General features: G+C 46.7%; 1 protein-coding gene across 1 annotated transcript in view; it reads right to left on the bottom strand.

Moving 5' to 3' along the window:
* ARID3B (AT-rich interaction domain 3B) overlaps window positions 1-18,960 on the bottom strand; it is a 40,742-nt gene that overhangs the window by 17,710 nt on the left and 4,072 nt on the right. The window contains exons 3-4 of the mRNA XM_059857946.1: window positions 7,637-7,708; window positions 5,791-5,863 (exon numbers count right to left, since the gene is read on the bottom strand). Of these exons, the coding sequence (XP_059713929.1) occupies window positions 5,791-5,863; window positions 7,637-7,708 (145 nt within the window). The remainder of the gene's footprint in view (window positions 1-5,790; window positions 5,864-7,636; window positions 7,709-18,960) is intronic.

Genomic DNA, 18,960 nt, shown 5'->3' on the forward strand with positions numbered 1-18,960 from the left:
ATCCCAGTCCCATCCGTTGGCTCATCCCAGCCCCATCACTTGGTTCATCTCAGCTCCATAACATTGCTCATCCTAGCCCCAAATTTTGGCCCATCCTAGCCCCATATTTTGGCCCATCCCAGCCCCATAACCTGGCTCATCCCAGCCCCATCACTGGGCTCATACCAACCAAATAAGTGGCACGAGGAGTCTGTTCCCCCTGGGAAAGGGAGGGTGCAGAGTTGATAAATGTGGAAGGGGAAAGCAGAGTCGTCCCAAGGGCTCCTGACAAAGGCAGCCACAATCCAAGTTTCTGGGATAAAGGGTTTCCCAGAGGAAGGCTGACTGGAGCCATAAACACCTGTGGCCTTGGAGGGAATGTCTCCCTCAGAATTCCAGAATGGCCAGGCTGGAAGAGACCTTCAAGGTCACTGAGTCCAACCCAGCCCCAACACCTCACCTAAACCCTGGCACCCAGTGCCACATCCAGGCTGTGTTAAACACACCCAGGGATGGGGACTGCACCACCTCCCTGGGCAGAACATTCCAGAACTTTATCACCCTCTCTGTCAAAAACTTTTTCCTGATATCCAACCTAAGTTTCCCTTGAAAAGCTTTTTCCCCTCCCTAACCCCTGGAACTGCAGTAGATGTATCAGATTAGGACCCTACACCCAACAGAAATTCAGGATCTCTTTAGCAAAACAGTTTTGTGCTACCCTAAAAATGACATCTGGAAAGTGATGACAGTTTCTTAATTAGGCCTCACTGATTAGCACCTCCTAAGAGAGGAACGTGGGACAAAGTAGGGGTGCACCCACAGGTGCCCAGATCACCTCCACCCAACTGGGCACTTGCTCCAAAGCTGCTTTAAAAAAGAAACAACCAGCAGAGGGGTTAAACAGCAACTGGGGAATTAGAAAGTCTTGAAGAAAAAACAGCTGCCTTGAACAAAACTATAAAAAAAGCACAATTGGTGATGAACTAAGTGTCATCAGTAAATCAATGCAGTCTCCCTGCTCCAGGAAGCCTCAGGGGTTAACCCAGAGGGACCTCAGTGTTCCTTCTGTCCCAGGCTGGAGCCCAGGAAAGCCTGGAATGGCTGGGATTACACCTGGGAATCACCTGAGCAAGGGGGTTTGGCACATGCATGGCAGAGGGATTAACTGGGACCATCCTCTCCCTCCCACCCCAGGGCTGTGCTCTCCTCCTCTCCGCCCTCCCTGGGCCAGACCTGGCAGTCAGAGCTCAAGCTGGAGATGCAGACTGAGGAAAACTGCCCCAAAAGTAGGTTTGAGGTGAATTTCAGGGGTTCCCTTGGCCTCCATGCCAGAGTTTCCCTTCCACACAGGGATTTCCAGCAGCCTAAGCCAGGACTTGTCCTGCACAAAGAGCATTTAATCACACCCAGCTCTGCTTTTTAACCACCTCCCACCTACCCTATCCAATTTCCTCACACAAGTGTCCATTTTACAGCAAGGAACAAAGGAGGTGAGAATCCCCAGGGTTTGTTCAGCACAGAGATGTGGAAATCCCACTGAAATGGGATTTTTTTTTTTCACTCCCACTGCAGTGAAAAATAGGCAGGGAAAAGACATTTTTAAGCCACAACCTGTAGCAGGTAAATAAAAAGCTGCTCTTCCCACTCTAAATATGTTCAGGGGAGATGCTGTACCAGGCAGCCAGAAGGAACAGCTTTTCCCCAGGAAATTGGGGAAGTCCACAGTGATTTAAAATAACCCTGAGCCAAATCTCCAGAAAAACAGAATTTCTTGTTTCATCTTTGAAGGGAGGCATGGCAATTCCGTGGGGTGCAGGAATTCCCAGCTGAACAGAGGGAAAATTCATTTTACAGCAGCAAATTAGCTCCAGCCCTGAGCTATCTCAGCTCCTGGTTTGCTCAAATCCCTCTCCAAGGAGAAATCCTGGCTGCTTCAGCCTGAGATTTATGGGGTTTGGTTCTCCAGAGTGGGCAGAAAAAGGAACAGGGCCCCCAGGGAGAGCTGCAATCCCTGATCCCATGGGGAGCTGCAATCCCTGATCCTGCCCTGGAACAGGGACCCCACGGAGAGCTGCAATCTTTGACTGAAGAGAGAAGAACAAGGATGGGACCTTCATAACCTGAAGATGTAATTGACAATTAACTCCAATATGCAAATTATTAAAAACCCATAGAAGTGAGAGCCCCTGTGACCTGCTGTCCATTTTGGTTCACCTTGGGTGCAGCCCTGGCTGGGCTCTTGTGCTGCCCAAGGTGGATCCACTGAGATGATTTTAATAAATCCCTGCTTTATTCTTGAGCCCAGTCTAGTCTCAGTTCTAGCTCAGCCTTCCCAAGGCTTCACCCCCAGCCCTGCTGTCCCACCCTCCCTGTGCCCAGCTGCCCCTCCCAGGAACAAAATCCCACAAAGGCCAGTTCCAGCTTCTCTCTGGTGTCCCCTCCCAGGAACAAAACCCCACAAAGGCCAGTTCCAGCTTCTCTCTGGTGTCCCCTCCCAGGAACAAAACCCCACAAAGGCCAGTTCCAGCTTCTCTCTGGTGTCCCCTCCCAGGAACAAAACCCCACAAAGGCCAGTTCCAGCTTCTCTCTGGTGTCCCCTTCCAGGAACAAAACCCCACAAAGGCCAGTTCCAGCTTCTCTCTGGTGTCCCCTTCCAGAAACAAAATCCCACAAAGGCCAGTTCCAGCTTCTCTCTGGTGTCCCCTTCCAGGAACAAAACCCCACAAAGGCCAGTTCCAGCTTCTCTCTGATGTCCCCATCCATGGTTTCTGCTGCTCCAGGGCCCTTTGATGGCCCTTGGGGACAGCCCTCCACATCTGATCTGTGTTAGAGCTGCTCCACGGCTGCTCCTTCCCAGGGGCATCCCAAAACCATCCCAACCTTTTCATCCCTGCAGCTCCTGTGAAATCCCATTAATCTTTGCAGCCTCTGCTCCCTCAGCTCCTCCTGGACAGCAGCAAATCCCTGGGTTTGGGTTTTTACAGGGAGATTTTTATTGGCAGAGCTGATTTCCAGCCCCACAGACACCAGGGACAAACTGAGCTGTTCTTCACACCCTGCTCTCAGGAGAGGAGCTGGATTTGGGGTTTTTTGGGAATAAGGCAGCTCTTCAGCCTGGGACTGGGATGTCAGAAACACCAGATTTGGGGTTTTTTTTTTTGGAACAAGGCAGCTCTTGAACCTGGGACTGGGATGTCAGAAACACTTTGCCCTCAGGAGTGACAGATTTGGGGTTTTTGGGAACCAGACAGCTCTTCAGCCTGGGATTGGGATGTCAGAAACACTTTGCCCTCAGGAGTGACAGATTTTTGGGGTTTTTTGGGAACCAGGCAGCTCTTCAGCCTGGGATGGGATTTTAGAAACACTTTGGTCAAAGGGGAAGAGCTGGATTTGGGGTTTTTTGGGGAAGCAGGCAGCTCTTCAGCCCAGGACTGGGATTTTAAAAACACTCTGCCCTCAGGAGAGGAGCTGGATTTGGGTTTTTTTTAGAACCAGTCAGCTCTTCAGCCTGGGATTGGGATGTCAGAAACACCAGATTTGGTTTTTTTGGGAATAAGGCAGCTCTTGAATCTGGGATTGGGATGTCAGAAGCACCAGATTTGGGGGTTTTGGGAATAAGGTAGCTCTTGAATCTGGGATTGGGATGTCAGAAACACCAGATTTGGGGGTTTTTTTGGAACAAGGCAGCTCTTGAATCTGGGATTGGGATGTCAGAAACACCAGATTTGGGGTTTTTTTTTTGGAACAAGGCAGCTCTTGAACCTGGGACTAGGATGTCAGAAACACTTTGCCCTCAGGAGTGACAGATTTGGGGTTTTTGGGAACCAGGCAGCTCTTCAGCCTGGGATTGGGATGTCAGAAACACTGCTCAAAGGAGAGCTGGATTTGGGGTTTTTTGGGAACCAGGCAGCTCTTCAGCCTGGGACTAGGATGTCAGAAACATTCTGCTTAAAGGGGAGCTGGATTTGGGGTTTTTAGGATCAAGGCAGCTCTTGAGTCTGGGACTGGGATGTCAGAAACACCAGATTTGGGGTTTTTGGGAATAAGGCAGCTCTTGAGTCTGGGATTGGGATGTCAGAAACACCAGATTTGGGGTTTTTTTTGGGAATAAGGCAGCTCTTGAACCTGGGACTAGGATGTCAGAAACACTTTGCCCTCAGGAGTGACAGATTTGGGGTTTTTGGGAACCAGACAGCTCTTCAGCCTGGGATTGGGATGTCAGAAACACTGCTCAAAGGAGAGCTGGATTTGGGGTTTTTTGGGAACCAGGCAGCTCTTCAGCCTGGGATGGGATTTTAGAAACACTTTGGTCAAAGGGGAAGAGCTGGATTTGGGGTTTTTTGGGGAAGCAGGCAGCTCTTCAGCCCAGGACTGGGATTTTAAAAACACTCTGCCCTCAGGAGAGGAGCTGGATTTGGGTTTTTTTTAGAACCAGTCAGCTCTTGAATCTGGGATTGGGATGTCAGAAACACCAGATTTGGGGTTTTTGGGAATAAGGCAGCTCTTGAATCTGGGATTGGGATGTCAGAAACACCAGATTTGGGGTTTTTTTGGGAACCAGACAGCTCTTCAGCCTGGGATTGGGATGTCAGAAACATTCTGCTCAAAGGGAAGCTGGATTTGGGGTTTTTAGGATCAAGGCAGCTCTTGAATCTGGGACTGGGATGTCAGAAACACCAGATTTGGGGTTTTTTTGGGAACAAGGCAGCTCTTGAGTCTGGGACTGGGATGTCAGAAACACTTTGCCCTCAGGAGTGACAGATTTTGGGTTTTTTGGGAACCAGGCAGCTCTTCAGCCCAGGACTGGGATTTTAAAAACACTCTGCCCTCAGGAGAGAAGCTGGATTTGGGATTTTTAGGAAAAAGGCAGCTCTCCAACCCTGGATTGGGATGTCAGAAACACTCTGCTCAAAGGGGAAGAGCTGGATTTGGGGTTCTGGGATCAGGGCAGCTCTTCAGTCTGGGATTGGGATGTTAGAAACTTTACTCCAAGGAGAGGAGCTGGATTTGAGGTTTTTTAGGAAAAAGACAGCTCTTCAGCCCAGGATTGGGATGTCAGGAACACTCTGCCCTCAGGAGATCTGGATTTGGGGTTTTTTTTTTGGGAATAAGGCAGCTCTTGAGTCTGGGACTGGGACATCAGAAACACCAGATTTGGGGTTTTTTTGGAACAAGGCAGCTCTTGAGTCTGGGATTGGGATGTCAGAAACACTCTGCTCTCAGGAGAGCTGGATTTGGGTTTTTTTTAGAACCAGGCAGCTCTTCAGTACAGGATTGGGATTTTAAAAACACTTTGCCCTCAGGAGAGGAGCTGGATTTGGGTTTCTTTTAGAAACTCTGTGCCCCTGACACCTCAGGGGCCACCAAAGCCCCTCCCCGGGCCACTGCCACTCTTGGAGGGACTAGAGGGCACCCCAAACATTCAGAGGTGCTTCATGTTAGCCAACAGCCCAATTAAACACCTGTTAATTATCACCAGTCTGCTCTGAGAACTGGACTGGGATCACTGGCACCCTGGGAATTCCAGGAAAAGGTTCCTGGGATCTTCAGGGCATGGACAACACCAGCACTACGTCAGAATGGGGAAGAAATTGAAGGCAAATTTAATTGAATTTAATTCAAATTAATCAAATTAATGTAATAATTTAGTTTTTTAAAAATAATTTAAAATAATTTCATTTAATTGACAGAGCAGATCTTCCCTACTGCTGTCCTCAAATGCCAAGGGAAATGCCCCAAACTCCAGGATTTGTTTTTCCAGCCTGAGGAGGGAAGAATTCCACCCCTGGACTGCCAGGAAAGGGCACTCACCCCTCTTCTGCATGAAGATGAAGAGGTCATCCAGGAACTCCTTCCTCTCGGGGTCGCTGTCCAGCTCGTACAGCTGGGGGGACAAAGCACAGTCAGCTGCCAGGAGACAGAACATTCCAGAACTCTGCCTGCTTCCAGGGAAAGGAGAGCACAGGCAGAGGGGAGAGACACACAGAGGGGCCTGGGGGCTCGGTGGGCATGGCTGGGATGGATCCCCAGGGATGGGATGGATCCCCAGGGATGGGATGAGATCCCTGGAGCTGGAAAAGAAAGATGAAAATGAAAAAGATCCCCAGAAATTAAATGGATCCCCAGAGCTGGAAAAGAAAAATGAAAATTAAAAATATCCCCAGAAAGAGAATGGTTTCCCAGAAATGGAGTGGATCCCCCAAAATGGAATGGGTGCCCAGGAATAGGATGGATCCTCAGAGCTGGAATGGATTCCCAGAGATGAAAAAGATCCCCAGAGCTGGAATGGATTTCCAAAATTTGAATGAATCCCCAGAGGAAGAAAAGATCCCCAGAAATGGAATGTATCCCCAGGAATGGGATGGGATTCCCAGAGGTGGAAAAGAAAAATGAAAATTAAAAATATCCTCAGAAAGAGAATGGTTTCCCAGAAATGGAATGGATCCCCCAAAATGGAATGGGTCCCCAAGAATTGAAAGGATTCCCAGAGCTGGAGTGGATCTCCAGAAATGGAATGGATCCCCTGAGCTGGAAAAGAAAAATGAAAATGAAAAAGATCCCCAGAGATTGAATGGGATTCCAAGAGCTGGAAAAGATCCCCCCAGAGATGGAATGGATAGAGATGAAATGAATCCCCAGAAACTGAAAGGATCCCCAGAGGTGGAAAAGAACCTCAGAAATGGAATGGAGCCCCAGGAAATTGAATGGATTCCAGAAATGGGATGGATCCCCAGAGGTGGAAAGGATGCCCAGGAATGGGATGGGATTCCCAGGAACTGAATGGATTCCCAGAGCTGGAAAAGAAAAATGAAAATGAAATAGATCCCCAGAAATGGAATGGGATTCCCAGAAATGGGATGGGTCCCCAGAGCTGGAATGGATGCCCAGAACTGGAAAAGAGAAATGAAAATGAAAAAGATCTCCAGAAATGGAAGGGATGCCCAGAAATGGAGTGGATTCCCAGGAATGGAAAGGATCCCCAGAAACTGAAAACACCCCCAGAGCTGGAATGGATCCCCAGAGCTGGAATAAACTAAAAGCCTTCAGAAATGCCAGAAACCAGCCCAGGTTTGATTTGCTGTGGGAATAATTTGTATTTATGATTTATAAATATTTATATTTATATAATACATATTAAAAATTATTCTATTTCTATAAACATCGATAATTCTAAAATAGAAATATTTTATAAAATAGAAATATTTATATAATAGAAAACATCTATTCTATTTTTACATATATACATGATTCTTTTATAAAATCTAAATATTTATAAACCAGAACTATTTATTAATATTTAACCTCTATCATTTGGGCTTGAAACACTCAAATCAAAATGAAGTTGCCCAGGCAGTGTATCCCAGCAGAGAGGAGGATTTTGGGGCTGCATTCCCAGGAAGCTCTGGGAAGAGCAGAGCTGCTTTAGCTGGAAGTGAGCACAGCATTCCAAAGGCAGGATATTCTCCTCCCAGCTGGAGAAAAACTGGATTTAATCTTTTAAACATCCCAAGTTTGACTGTTCATTCCTATTTCAATAAGAATTCAATATTTTAACCCAACAGCAGGACGAGGCAGTTTTCCCAGACATTCCCTGCAGGGAGGGCTCTGCCATGGATCAGGGGAGATCCCAAAAATTCCATAAATTGCCCAGACAAACCTTGGCAAAGTCTCGGGAGATCTCCCTGCCCCGGCCGCCGTCGCCCTCGTCGCTCCAGCTGCCGCCGCCGTTCTGGGGAGGGAAAAGAGCGCAGGATGGAAAGGGATCCTGGGGTTTTTGGGGGGTTGTTTTTAGGGGATTTAGGCACAAACACCCAGAAAAGCAGCTGCTGGATGAGCTGCAGGTGCTGGGAAAGGCAGGGAGGGGGTTGTGGCTGTGGAGTTCAGGGTCCAGGGGATGGCTCTGTCCGGGGGGAGGCTGGAGCCTGAGAACGCTGCTTTGGGTCTGGTTTGGGGAGATTAAAACTTCTGGAAAAAGGTTTAGAACTGAAATCTGAACCAGAATTAAAAACTTATGATAAAAAGCTAAACAAAAATTAATAAATTAAAGTTGAAAGCGAAATTAAAATGAAAAAACGAAAATTAAAATTAAAAGCGAAATTAAAATGAAAAAAGCTTTGAAAAGTATGGGGTGAATTGGAATCTATGAGTGTGGGAAATAAACACATATTTTATTGCTTAATAAAATAAACATATAGATAAATTATTTCTATAAATAGTAATATATAAATATTATATTTATTTATAGCATATAAATAATATATTTATTGTTTAATAGATATAAGTAAAAATTATATTATTGTTTAATAAGTATTACATATATGATAAATTATATATCTAATATATAATTATATATAGTAGATATATGATATCTAATATAACATATAATATGTATTATACATACTATATTATATGCATATTATATAATACATTTAATATATATAATATATTAGACATTACATATTATATAATATATTCTATATATTCTATAGATTATGTAGAATATATAGAATGTGTATTGCTCAATAAATATGATAAGTGATATTATTTTGCTATTTAATAATAATGACATGTGCATAAATTATATATCTAATATATAATTATAAATTAGATATATAATATATAATACATAATATATGTTCTATATATATAATATATTATATTATAATATATATTGAATATAATATATTATGTATATCATATAGAACATTATGTAGAATACGTCATAAAATGTGTATTGTTTAATAAATATAATTAATAAAATATATTATTTTACTATTTAATAATTAGTAAATATATAATGAATTATAAATTTAATATATATAATTATATATAACAGATATATAATATCTAATATATAATATAATATAATATAATATAACATAATATAATATAACATAATATAATATGTATTATATACAATATATAACATTATATTATGGATATAATATAATAATATATACCAATATATAATATAATAATATATACAACATATAATATATAATATATTATATTCTGGATATAATTATATATATAATAATATATAATATGTATAACATAATAATATAGAATATGTAAAATATAATATATAGTATATTGTGGATATATTATATAATATAGAGTATTATATTATAAATTATATATTATATATAAAATGTAATATATATAACATATAATATTATATCAAATATTATGTAGAATATTAAATAGAATGTGTATAATATAATATAATTATATATAGTATAATATACATATACTATATTATAATATATTGCATATTATACATTATATAGAATAATATCTCTATATATTTTCTATAGATATTCTATATTATATAAAGAATATGTAATATATATGATAATACAGGTATTTTATATATTATAATATATAAGTATTTACTGATATGATTTTATTATTTTATGATACACCCAGTTTATTACAGGGTGAAAAAGGGAAGAGTTTTGGGTTTTTAGCTGGAGGCAGGAGCCAAGGTGGAAGATTTGGGGTGAGGTTTGTTCTTCTTCACCTTCTCCATTTTCTGCAGCGTTGGGTTGGTTAAAAGAGCTGGAATGCAGATGCTGGGTGAACACACTCAGAATTAGTTACTGCTAAAAAGGTTAAAGAGTTAATGAAAGAAAAGGGATTTAAAAGAGTCTCAACTCGTGTGTTTTGTGGGGTTTTGGTGCTTTTTTTTACACACTCAGCTTGGTCTGTAGAGGGTGTGCTGAATTGTTGATAAGAGAATAAAAAAAACCAACAACCTGAAAAGTTCTGTTTGTTTCTTCAATTTCAACACAAAATTTGAGGGGTTTTGAGTTAAAGTGTCCCATCCTGGGGAGTGGAAATCCACCTCCCCTCCTGAGGAGCAGGATTCCAACCCCTCTGTGCCTCTGCTGGGGTGACATCCTGCACCTCCACAGTGCCACCCTTCCTTCCTGACCTCCAGGCCATCCTCCTGGGAAGAGCAGGAGCAGGAGGAGGGCAATCATGCCCCTGACTCCAGGAGGATGAAGATTTTCCACCAGAGAAATAGAAATCCCAGCTTTGCTGGGTTAAGGATCATTAAAAAGGATTCATCTGGTTAGGAGCTGTTCCACTTGGGAATCACCATGCAGGAATGGTCTCCAAAGGCTGGAATAAAGCAGCTCCAGGGGGATGGAAGGCCAGGATGACCCTGAAATAAATCCAGGCATCCTGAGAACATCAACTCCACCAAGTCCTGGTTCAGGGTGGGCTGGAAAAGGGAAGTGCTAAATCCACCCAGACAAACCCATGAACAGAAAAGGTTCCAGCACCCCAAAAGCACCCCTGGCAATTGTGGAGAAATAAATTCTGAATTCTGAAATAAAGCAGCAGCTCCAGGGGGATGGAAGGCCAGGATGACCCTGAAATAAATCCTGGCACCCTGAGAGCACCAATTCCATAAAGTCCTGGTCCAGGGTGGGCTGGAAAAGGGAAGTGCTAAATCCACCTAGACAAACCCATGAACAGAAAAGGTTCCAGCACCCCAAAAGCACCCCCTGGCAATTGTGGAGAAATAAATTCTGAATTCTGAAATAAAGCAGCAGCTCCAGGGGGATGGAAGGCCAGGATGACCCTGAAATAAATCCAGGCACCCTGAGAGCACCAATTCCATAAAGTCCCAGTCCAGGGTGTGCTGGAAAAAGAAGAAAGAGCCAAATCCATCTGGACAAACACACAGAGAGAAAAGGCCCCAGCACCCCAAAAGCACCCCCTGGGAATTGTGGAGGTGCTGCAGCACCCCAAACTCCCAGCATCACCTGGCTGTGAGGCTCACACTGAGTGAGGAAGATGAACAGCTCCCTAATGCCTGCTGATTGGGTTGGAGCCACTAATTGCTGCTGCAAAGTCAATTAGCCAGGGAGCCCCATCAGCTGAGAGATATTTCATGGGGGATTATTGCCCCTGGTCTTGTGTCAGCTCTTTGTGGCACAGGATCAATTCCCAGCCCTCTCCAGGCTGGGTTTGCTCACAGCAGGATCCATCCCAATGTCCTTTCTCCCTCAGCCTCTCTCTCTCTCTCTCTCTCTCCAGCAGAGATTAAACCCACAGATTTTTGGCTAATTATGGAAACATCCATAAAACTCCTAAAACTGATCACTGGGATCAAACCCATGGAGCAGCCAGGATGAGACAGAGGAGCAGGAAAAGGAGGCAGCAGGGATTTCCCAGCCTGCACCTTGCACACACCTTGCACATTTGTGCAGATTCAGCTTTCTGACCCTTCCCTCTGGCTGCTTCCTTTCCCTGGGATATAAATCCAGAGGCAGAATTTGCTTCCAGAGGGAATTCTGGTCATGCTGAGAGCTTATTCCACTCCATTTGAGGGCAGGGATGAGAAAGGAGAGGGATTAAAGGAGGCAATTCCCTCCCACCAGCAGGTTTGAACTTGGGATAATTCCCAGGAATGAAACTTTTAAAGACTCTGGAGAAGTAAAACAGAACACATTTGGGTTGTTTTCTAGGAAATAATAATAATAATAATAATAAAAAAAGGGTGATCAGGCCAGAGTGGCAGAGGATAAGCAGAATAAATCCATTTTCCACAGCTCCACCCTGGGATCTGGGGGGCACCTCCAGGGAAAAGGAGCTTAGGGCAGCTGAGGGCACCAGGCTTTGGCCATATGGCCACCAAAGCAGCAGGGACGGCTGTCACCTGCTGTCACCTGAGCTGGGCCAGCTGCTGCACCTCCTCCTGCTGCTCTGGGGAAGGTCTGGGGACATTTCCCACTGCCAGGGGACAAGGAGAGGGCTCTGTGCCACCAGAGCCTTCCCCGGGCCACTGATACCTCAGGGGCTACCAGAGCCCTCCCTGGGCCACCAGAGCCCTCCCTGGGCCACCAGAGCCCTCCCTGTGCCACCAACACCTCAGGGGCCACCAGAGGCGTCCCTGGGCCACCACAGCCCTCTCTGGGCCACTGACACCTCAGACAGCCCTTCCTGTGCCACCACAGCTCCCTCTCTGTGCCACCACAGCCCTCCCTCTGCCACCAGAGCCCCCCCATGCCACTGACACCTCATGGGCCACCAGAGCCTTCCCTGGGCCACCACAGTCCTCCCTGGGCCACCAACACCTCAGGGGCCACCACAGCCATTCCCTGTGCCACCACAGCCCTCCCTGTGCCACCACAGCCATTCCCTGTGCCACCACAGCCCTCCCTGTGCCACCACAGCCATTCCCTGTGCCACCACAGCCATTCCTGTGCCACCACAGCCCTCCCTGTGCCACCACAGCCATTCCCTGTGCCACCACAGCCATTCCCTGTGCCACCACAGCCATTCCCTGTGCCACCACAGCCCTCCCTGTGCCACCACAGCCCTCCCTGTGCCACCACAGCCATTCCTGTGCCACCACAGCCCTCCCTGTGCCACCACAGCCATTCCCTGTGCCACCACAGCCATTCCCTGTGCCACCACAGCCATTCCCTGTGCCACCACAGCCATTGCCTGTGCCACCACAGCCATTCCCTGTGCCACCACAGCCATTCCCTGTGCCACCACAGCCCTCCCTGTGCCACCACAGCCCTCCCTGTGCCACCACAGCCATTCCCTGTGCCACCACAGCCATTCCCTGTGCCACCAGAGCCCTCCCTGTGCCACCACAGCCCTCCCTGTGCCACCACAGCCCTCCCTGTGCCACCACAGCCATTCCCTGTGCCACCACAGCCCTCCCTGTGCCACCACAGCCATTCCCTGTCCCACCACAGCCATTCCCTGTGCCACCACAGCCATTCCCTCTGCCACCAGAGCCATTCCCTGTGCCACCACAGCCATTCCCTCTGCCACCACAGCCCTCCCTGTGCCACCACAGCCATTCCCTGTGCCACCACAGCCATTCCCTGTGCCACCACAGCCATTCCCTCTGCCACCACAGCCCTCCCTGTGCCACCACAGCCATTCCCTGTGCCACCACAGCCATTCCCTGTGCCACCAGAGCCATTCCCTGTGCCACCACAGCCACTCCCTGTACCACCACAGCCATTCCCTGTGCCACCACAGCCATTCCCTGTGCCACCACAGCCCCTCCCTGTGCCACCAGAGCCCTCCCTGTGCCACCACAGCCATTCCCTGTGCCACCACAGCCATTCCCTGGGCCACCACAGCCATTCCCTGTGCCACCACAGCCATTCCCTGTGCCACCACAGCCCTCCCTGTGCCACCACAGCCATTCCCTGTGCCACCACAGCCATTCCCTGTGCCACCACAGCCCTCCCTGTGCCACCACAGCCCTCCCTGTGCCACCACAGCCCTCCCTGTGCCACCACAGCCATTCCCTGTGCCACCACAGCCCTCCCTGTGCCACTGCCACCTTGGGCAGCACCTGAGCCCCCCAGCTGGCCCCTGCCCAGTGCCAGGTGCAGCTCCAGCTCCAGGAGCCCCTTTTGGGATCCCTGCCCAGCCCTGGAACACCTGAGCAGAGCCAAGCCCAGGTGGGCACAGCAGCTCTGGAGTTAACCCCTGAGCTGCCACGCTGACCAACACTTCCCATCCTCTGCAGGACAAAAACCTTCCAGAGCACAGGAGTGGGAACTCCTCCTGGGAAAGCCAGGCTCAGCCTGCAGCCCCTCACTTGGCACAGGGGTTTTACAGGGGTTTTTGTAGAGTTTTTTAGGTTTTTTAAAGCCAGGAGTCTGCTGAAATCCCCACCTGGGGATCAGCCCTCCCCTGCCCTGTGGGTTGAATCAATGAAAAGTGCAGCAATTTCAGGATTATCAGGGAATCCACAGAAATTCCTTTTGTGGGCAGAGTTAAGCCTTAGGAAGTGAAACAGATGCTCTGAGAAAGAAAACTGTTGTAGAACAAACGCTGATAAGATCAGGGCTGCTGCCCCGAGCTGCAAGTTCTCAGGCAGGGAGAGCCAAGGGGTAATTACTGCCCACAGCAGCTCCCTGGAATGGGAACCCAGCCTTGCTAATAACACAGCTCAATTCAGCAGCCCCCAGCTTCAAAGGCAGCCCCTGAAAACATCTGAGTGATTTCAGGAATGGCAGGGAGGATGGGCAAGGGAAGGGCTGAGCTTTAACCATTCATTGCTTTTTTTTTTTTGTTTTAATGAAGTTCCTTTCACGTGGTCCCAGGAGCAAACAGGAACCTGCTGCCTCATCCTTGAGGAAAAGCTGGGCTCTCTTAATTCCTGCTGCTCCCAAAGACTCAGAGGAGCCAGGACTGATCTGGGGGGAGAAGAGGGATCCCCAGTGCCAGCCCAGAGTGCAGGGGAATAAAGGATTCCAGCAGCTGGCAGCTCCTGAGGGCAGCCTGAACTCCTCCACCAATCCTGCAGACCAATGTGGCACTGGAAAAACCCCACAGTGCTCTGGCTGCCTCCTTCTCCTGCCTCGGGATCCCAACTCACCTCTGGGGCTCTGCAGGGGAGGAGCTGGGGCTCCTCTGAATTTCCATTTCCCTTTCCTTTCCTTGGGAATCCTCTGAATTTCCATTTCCCTCTCCTTTCCTTGGGAATCCTCTGAATTTCCATTTCCCTCTCCTTTCCTTGGGAATCCTCTGAATTTCCATTTCCCTTTCCTTTCCTTGGGGGATCCTCTGAATTTCCATTTCCCTTTCCTTTCTTTCAGGAATCCTCTGAATTTCCATTTTCCTCTCCTTTCCTTTTTCCTTTCTTTCAGGAATCCTCTGAATTTCCATTTTCCTCTCCTTTTCTTAGGGAATCCTCTGAATTTCCTTTCTTTTCCTTTTTCCATTCCTTTCCCTTCCCTCCCTCCCTTCCTATTCCTTCCTTCCCTTCCCCTTTCCTTTCCTTGGGAATCCTCTGAATTTCCATTTCCCTTTCCTTTCCTTGGGAATCCTCTGAATTTCCATTTCCCTTTCCTTTCCTTGGGGGATCCTCTGAATTTCCATTTCCCTCTCCTTTCCTTGGGAATCCTCTGAATTTCCATTTCCCTTTCCTTTCCTTGGGAATCCTCTGAATTTCCATTTCCCTCTCCTTTCCTTGGGAATCCTCTGAATTTCCATTTCCCTCTCCTTTCCTTGGGAATCCTCTGAATTTCCATTTCCCTTTCCTTTCCTTGGGAATCCTCTGAATTTCCATTTCCCTTTCCTTTCCTTGGGAATCCTCTGAATTTCCATTTTCCTCTCCTTTCCTTTTTCCTTTCTTTCAGGAATCCTCTGAATTTCCATTTTCCTCTCCTTTTCTTAGGGAATCCTCTGAATTTCCTTTCTTTTCCTTTTTCCATTCCTTTCCCTTCCCTCCTTCCCTTCCTATTCCTTCCTTCCCTTCCCCTTTCCTTTCCTTGGGAATCCTCTGAATTTCCATTTCCCTTTCCTTTCCTTGGGAATCCTCTGAATTTCCATTTCCCTTTCCTTTCCTTGGGAATCCTCTGAATTTCCATTTCCCTTTCCTTTCCTTGGGAATCCTCTGAATTTCCATTTCCCTTTCCTTTCCTTGGGGAATCCTCTGAATTTCCATTTCCCTTTCCTTTCCTTGGGGGATCCTCTGAATTTCCATTTTCCTCTCCTTTCCTTTTTCCTTTCTTTCAGGAATCCTCTGAATTTCCATTTTTCTCTCCTTTTCTTAGGGAATCCTCTGAATTTCCTTTCTTTTCCTTTTTCCATTCCTTTCCCTTCCCTCCCTCCCTTTCTTCCTTCCTATTCCTTCCTTCCCTTCAGTTTTCCTTTCCTTTCCTTCTCCTTTCCTTTCCCTTTCCCTTCTCACATTCCTCATTTCCAAACTGGAAATGTGGGATTTGGGGCCTGGAAATCTGGGATTTATTTCTTCCCACATTCCTCATTTCCAAGCTGGAAATTTGGGATTTCTTCTCACATTCCTGATTCCCAAGCTGGAGCCTGGAAATCTGGAATTTATTTCTTCACACACTCCCAATTTTCAAGCTTGGCCCTGGAAATCTGGGATTTCTTCATTCTCACATTCCTGATTTCCAAGCTGGAGCCTGGAAATCTGAGATTTATTCCCATATTCCTGATTCCCAAACTGGAGTCTGGAAATCTGGGATTTATTTCTTCTCACATTCCTGATTTCCAAGCTGGAAATTTGGGATTTATCCATTTTCACACTCCTGATTTCTAAGCTGGAGCCTGGAAATCTGGGATTTCTTCATTCTCACATTCCTCATTTCCAAGCTGGGGCCTGGAGATCTGGGATTTGGGGCTCCAGGAATGCTCCAGGAGCAGGGCAAAGGACTGGTGAAAGAAGCTGAAAAAGCAAAGCCTAATCCATGAATGATTTTGGAAACAAACTGGAGGATCTGTTTTTATCCTGCATTTTCTGGATATTAAAGACAGAGAGCAAAGCCTAATCCAGGAATCATTTTGGAGAATCTGTTCCATCCTGGATTTTCTGGATATTAAAGAGAGAAAGCAAAGCCTAATCCAGGAATGATTTTGGAAACAAACTGGAGGATCTGTTTTTATCCTGCATTTTCTGGATATTAAAGACAGAGAGCAAAGCCTAATCCAGGAATCATTTTGGAGAATCTGTTCCATCCTGGATTTTCTGGATATTAAAGAGAGAAAGCAAAGCCTAATCCAGGAATCATTTTGGAAACAAACTGGAGAATCTGTTTTTATCCTGGATTTTCTGGAGCAAAGCCTAATCCAGGAATCATTTTGGAAACAAACTGGAGAATCTGTTCCATCCTGGGTTTTCTGGATATTAAAGAGAGAAAGCAAAGGAAAGAGCTCATCCCTTTCAAAACTGCCTGGATATTAAAGATTCCAAGGGATGAAGAGCTCCCCAGTCAATTCTCTCCCTTTCCTGGCCCTGGTTTGATTCCCCAGCTCTGAACTGGGAATCAGCAGCTCCACCTGGACCCCAACCACAGATCCAAGCCACTCCACCTCCAAAATCCTTGGGACAATCCTTTTCCTGCCCCCTTTTCCCACTGTTCTCCAGAGCTGCCCCTGCTATTCCTTTGTAACTCACTCCTGAACCTGTTGCCCGTGGATTCCTGCCACTCCTGCTCTTCCCAGCAGCCAAAGTGCTTTTATTTGAATTTTTCCTGCTTCAGCAGCAAAATATTTTTCCTTCCCAGCAGCAAAAGTGGTTTTATTGGAGTTTATCCCGGGCACTTTGGGCTCCTGGATTGAAGTGGCTTCCCAATGGGCCAAAGCCCATTGTGCCAACCCTGGAATGATGTTTCACTCCATTTTTTTCCCCTCTTGCACACAAGGCCTGGCCAGAGTGACCAGTGAGATGTGCCAACAGGAGGGAGAAGCACCAGCTGGGCAAAGGAACAAGACCAGCCCCAGACTAAGCCGAGCTTATTTGGCTTTTTAAAGACAGAGATTCCTTAAGCCCTGAGCCCTGCTCCTTCTGCCCACCCAGAGGAATTGTCACCACTCCCACCCAGTAAATTCTGAGGCCCCTGAGTGACAAACCCACCTCATCTGAGCAACTCCCTCTCCTGGGCCCTGCCCCTTGGAGAAAACCCAGCAGCCAGGGCTTCCCTGGGGGGTTTAGAGCCCAGAGCTGCTCCCTGAGGAGCTGGGGAGGGACAGACCCCAGGGACCACTGCAATCCCACTGCCACAAAGGAAACCATTCCACCACCCCCTGGCTCTCAGCTGCAAGGAGCAGCAATTCTTCACTCAAAGGTGGAACTGACCTCCCACCAGGCAGCAGCAGCTGCTCCTTGCTGCCCTTGCCCTCTCCTTTCCTTTTCTCTCTCCTTTCCTGTTTCCTTTCTCCTTTTTCCTTTCCCTTCTCCTTTTCCCTTTCCCTTCTCCTTTTCCCTTTCCCTTCTTCTTTCCCCTTTCCTCTTTCCTTTTTACTTTTCCCCTTTCCTTTTCTCTCTCCTTTCCTATTTCCTTTCTCCTTTTTCCTTTCCCTTCTCCTTTTCCCCTTTCCTATTTCCCTTCTCCTTTTTCCTTTCCCTTCTCCTTTTTCCTTTCCCTTCTCCTTTTCCCTTTCCCTTCTCCTTTTCCCTTTCCCTTCTCCTTTTCCCTCTCCCTTCTCCTTTTCCCTTTCCCTTCTCCTTTTCCCTTTCCCCTTTCTTTTCCCTTTCCCTTTCCATTTTCCCTTTCCCTTCTTCTTTCCCCTTTCCTCTTTCCTTTTTACTTTTCCCCTTTCATTTTTCCTTTTCCTCTTTTCTTTTTCCCTCTCCTTTTCCCTTTCCTCTTTTCTTTCCTTTTCTCCTTTTCCCTTTCCTCTCTCCTTTCCCCCTTCCCTTCTCCTTTTCCCTTTCCCCTTTCCCTACTCATTTCTCCTTTTCCCTTCCCCCTTTCCTTTCTTTTCCCTTTTCCTTTCCATTTTCCCTTTCCCTTCTTCTTTCCCCTTTTCCCTTTCCTCTTTTCTTTCCTTTTCTCCTTTTCCCTTTCCTCTCTCCTTTCCCCCTTCCCTTCTCCTTTTCCTTTTCCCCTTTCCCTACTCATTTCTCCTTTTCCCTTCCCCCTTTCCTTTCTTTTCCCTTTCCCTTTCCATTTTCCCTTTCCCTTCTTCTTTCCCCTTTCCTCTTTCCTTTTTACTTTTCCCCTTTCCTTTTTCCTTTTCCTCTTTTCTTTTTCCCTCTCCTTTTCCCTTTCCTCTTTTCTTTCCTTTTCTCCTTTTCCCTTTCCTCTCTCCTTTTCCCCTTCCCCTTTCTTTTAATTTCTTTCCCTTTTCCCTTCTCCTTTCCTTTCCCCTTTCCTTTCCTTTCCCCTTTCCTTTCCTTTCCTTTCCTTTCCTTTCCTTTCCTTTCCTTTCCTTTCCTTTCCTTTCCTTTCCTTTCCTTTCCTTTCCTTTCCTTTCCTTTCCTTTCCTTTCCTTTCCTTTCCTTTCCCCTTTCCCCTTTCCCCTTTCCCCTTTCCCCTTTCCCCTTTCCCCTTTCCCCTTTCCCCTTTCCCCTTTCCCCTTTCCCCTTTCCTCCCCTCCCCTGGAATACAAAGCCCTCTGGCTCCCAGGATCAGGTCACATCCCCCAGCACTCAAAAATCCACAATTCCAAGTTCCCAAAGCTCTGACAAGAAGTAACTCCAGTGAGGTATTAAATGACCAAACCACCAGATTTCCCCCA

The sequence above is a fragment of the Haemorhous mexicanus genome, chromosome 13 (assembly GCF_027477595.1).
Source record: "Haemorhous mexicanus isolate bHaeMex1 chromosome 13, bHaeMex1.pri, whole genome shotgun sequence".
Taxonomy (NCBI): domain Eukaryota; kingdom Metazoa; phylum Chordata; class Aves; order Passeriformes; family Fringillidae; genus Haemorhous; species Haemorhous mexicanus.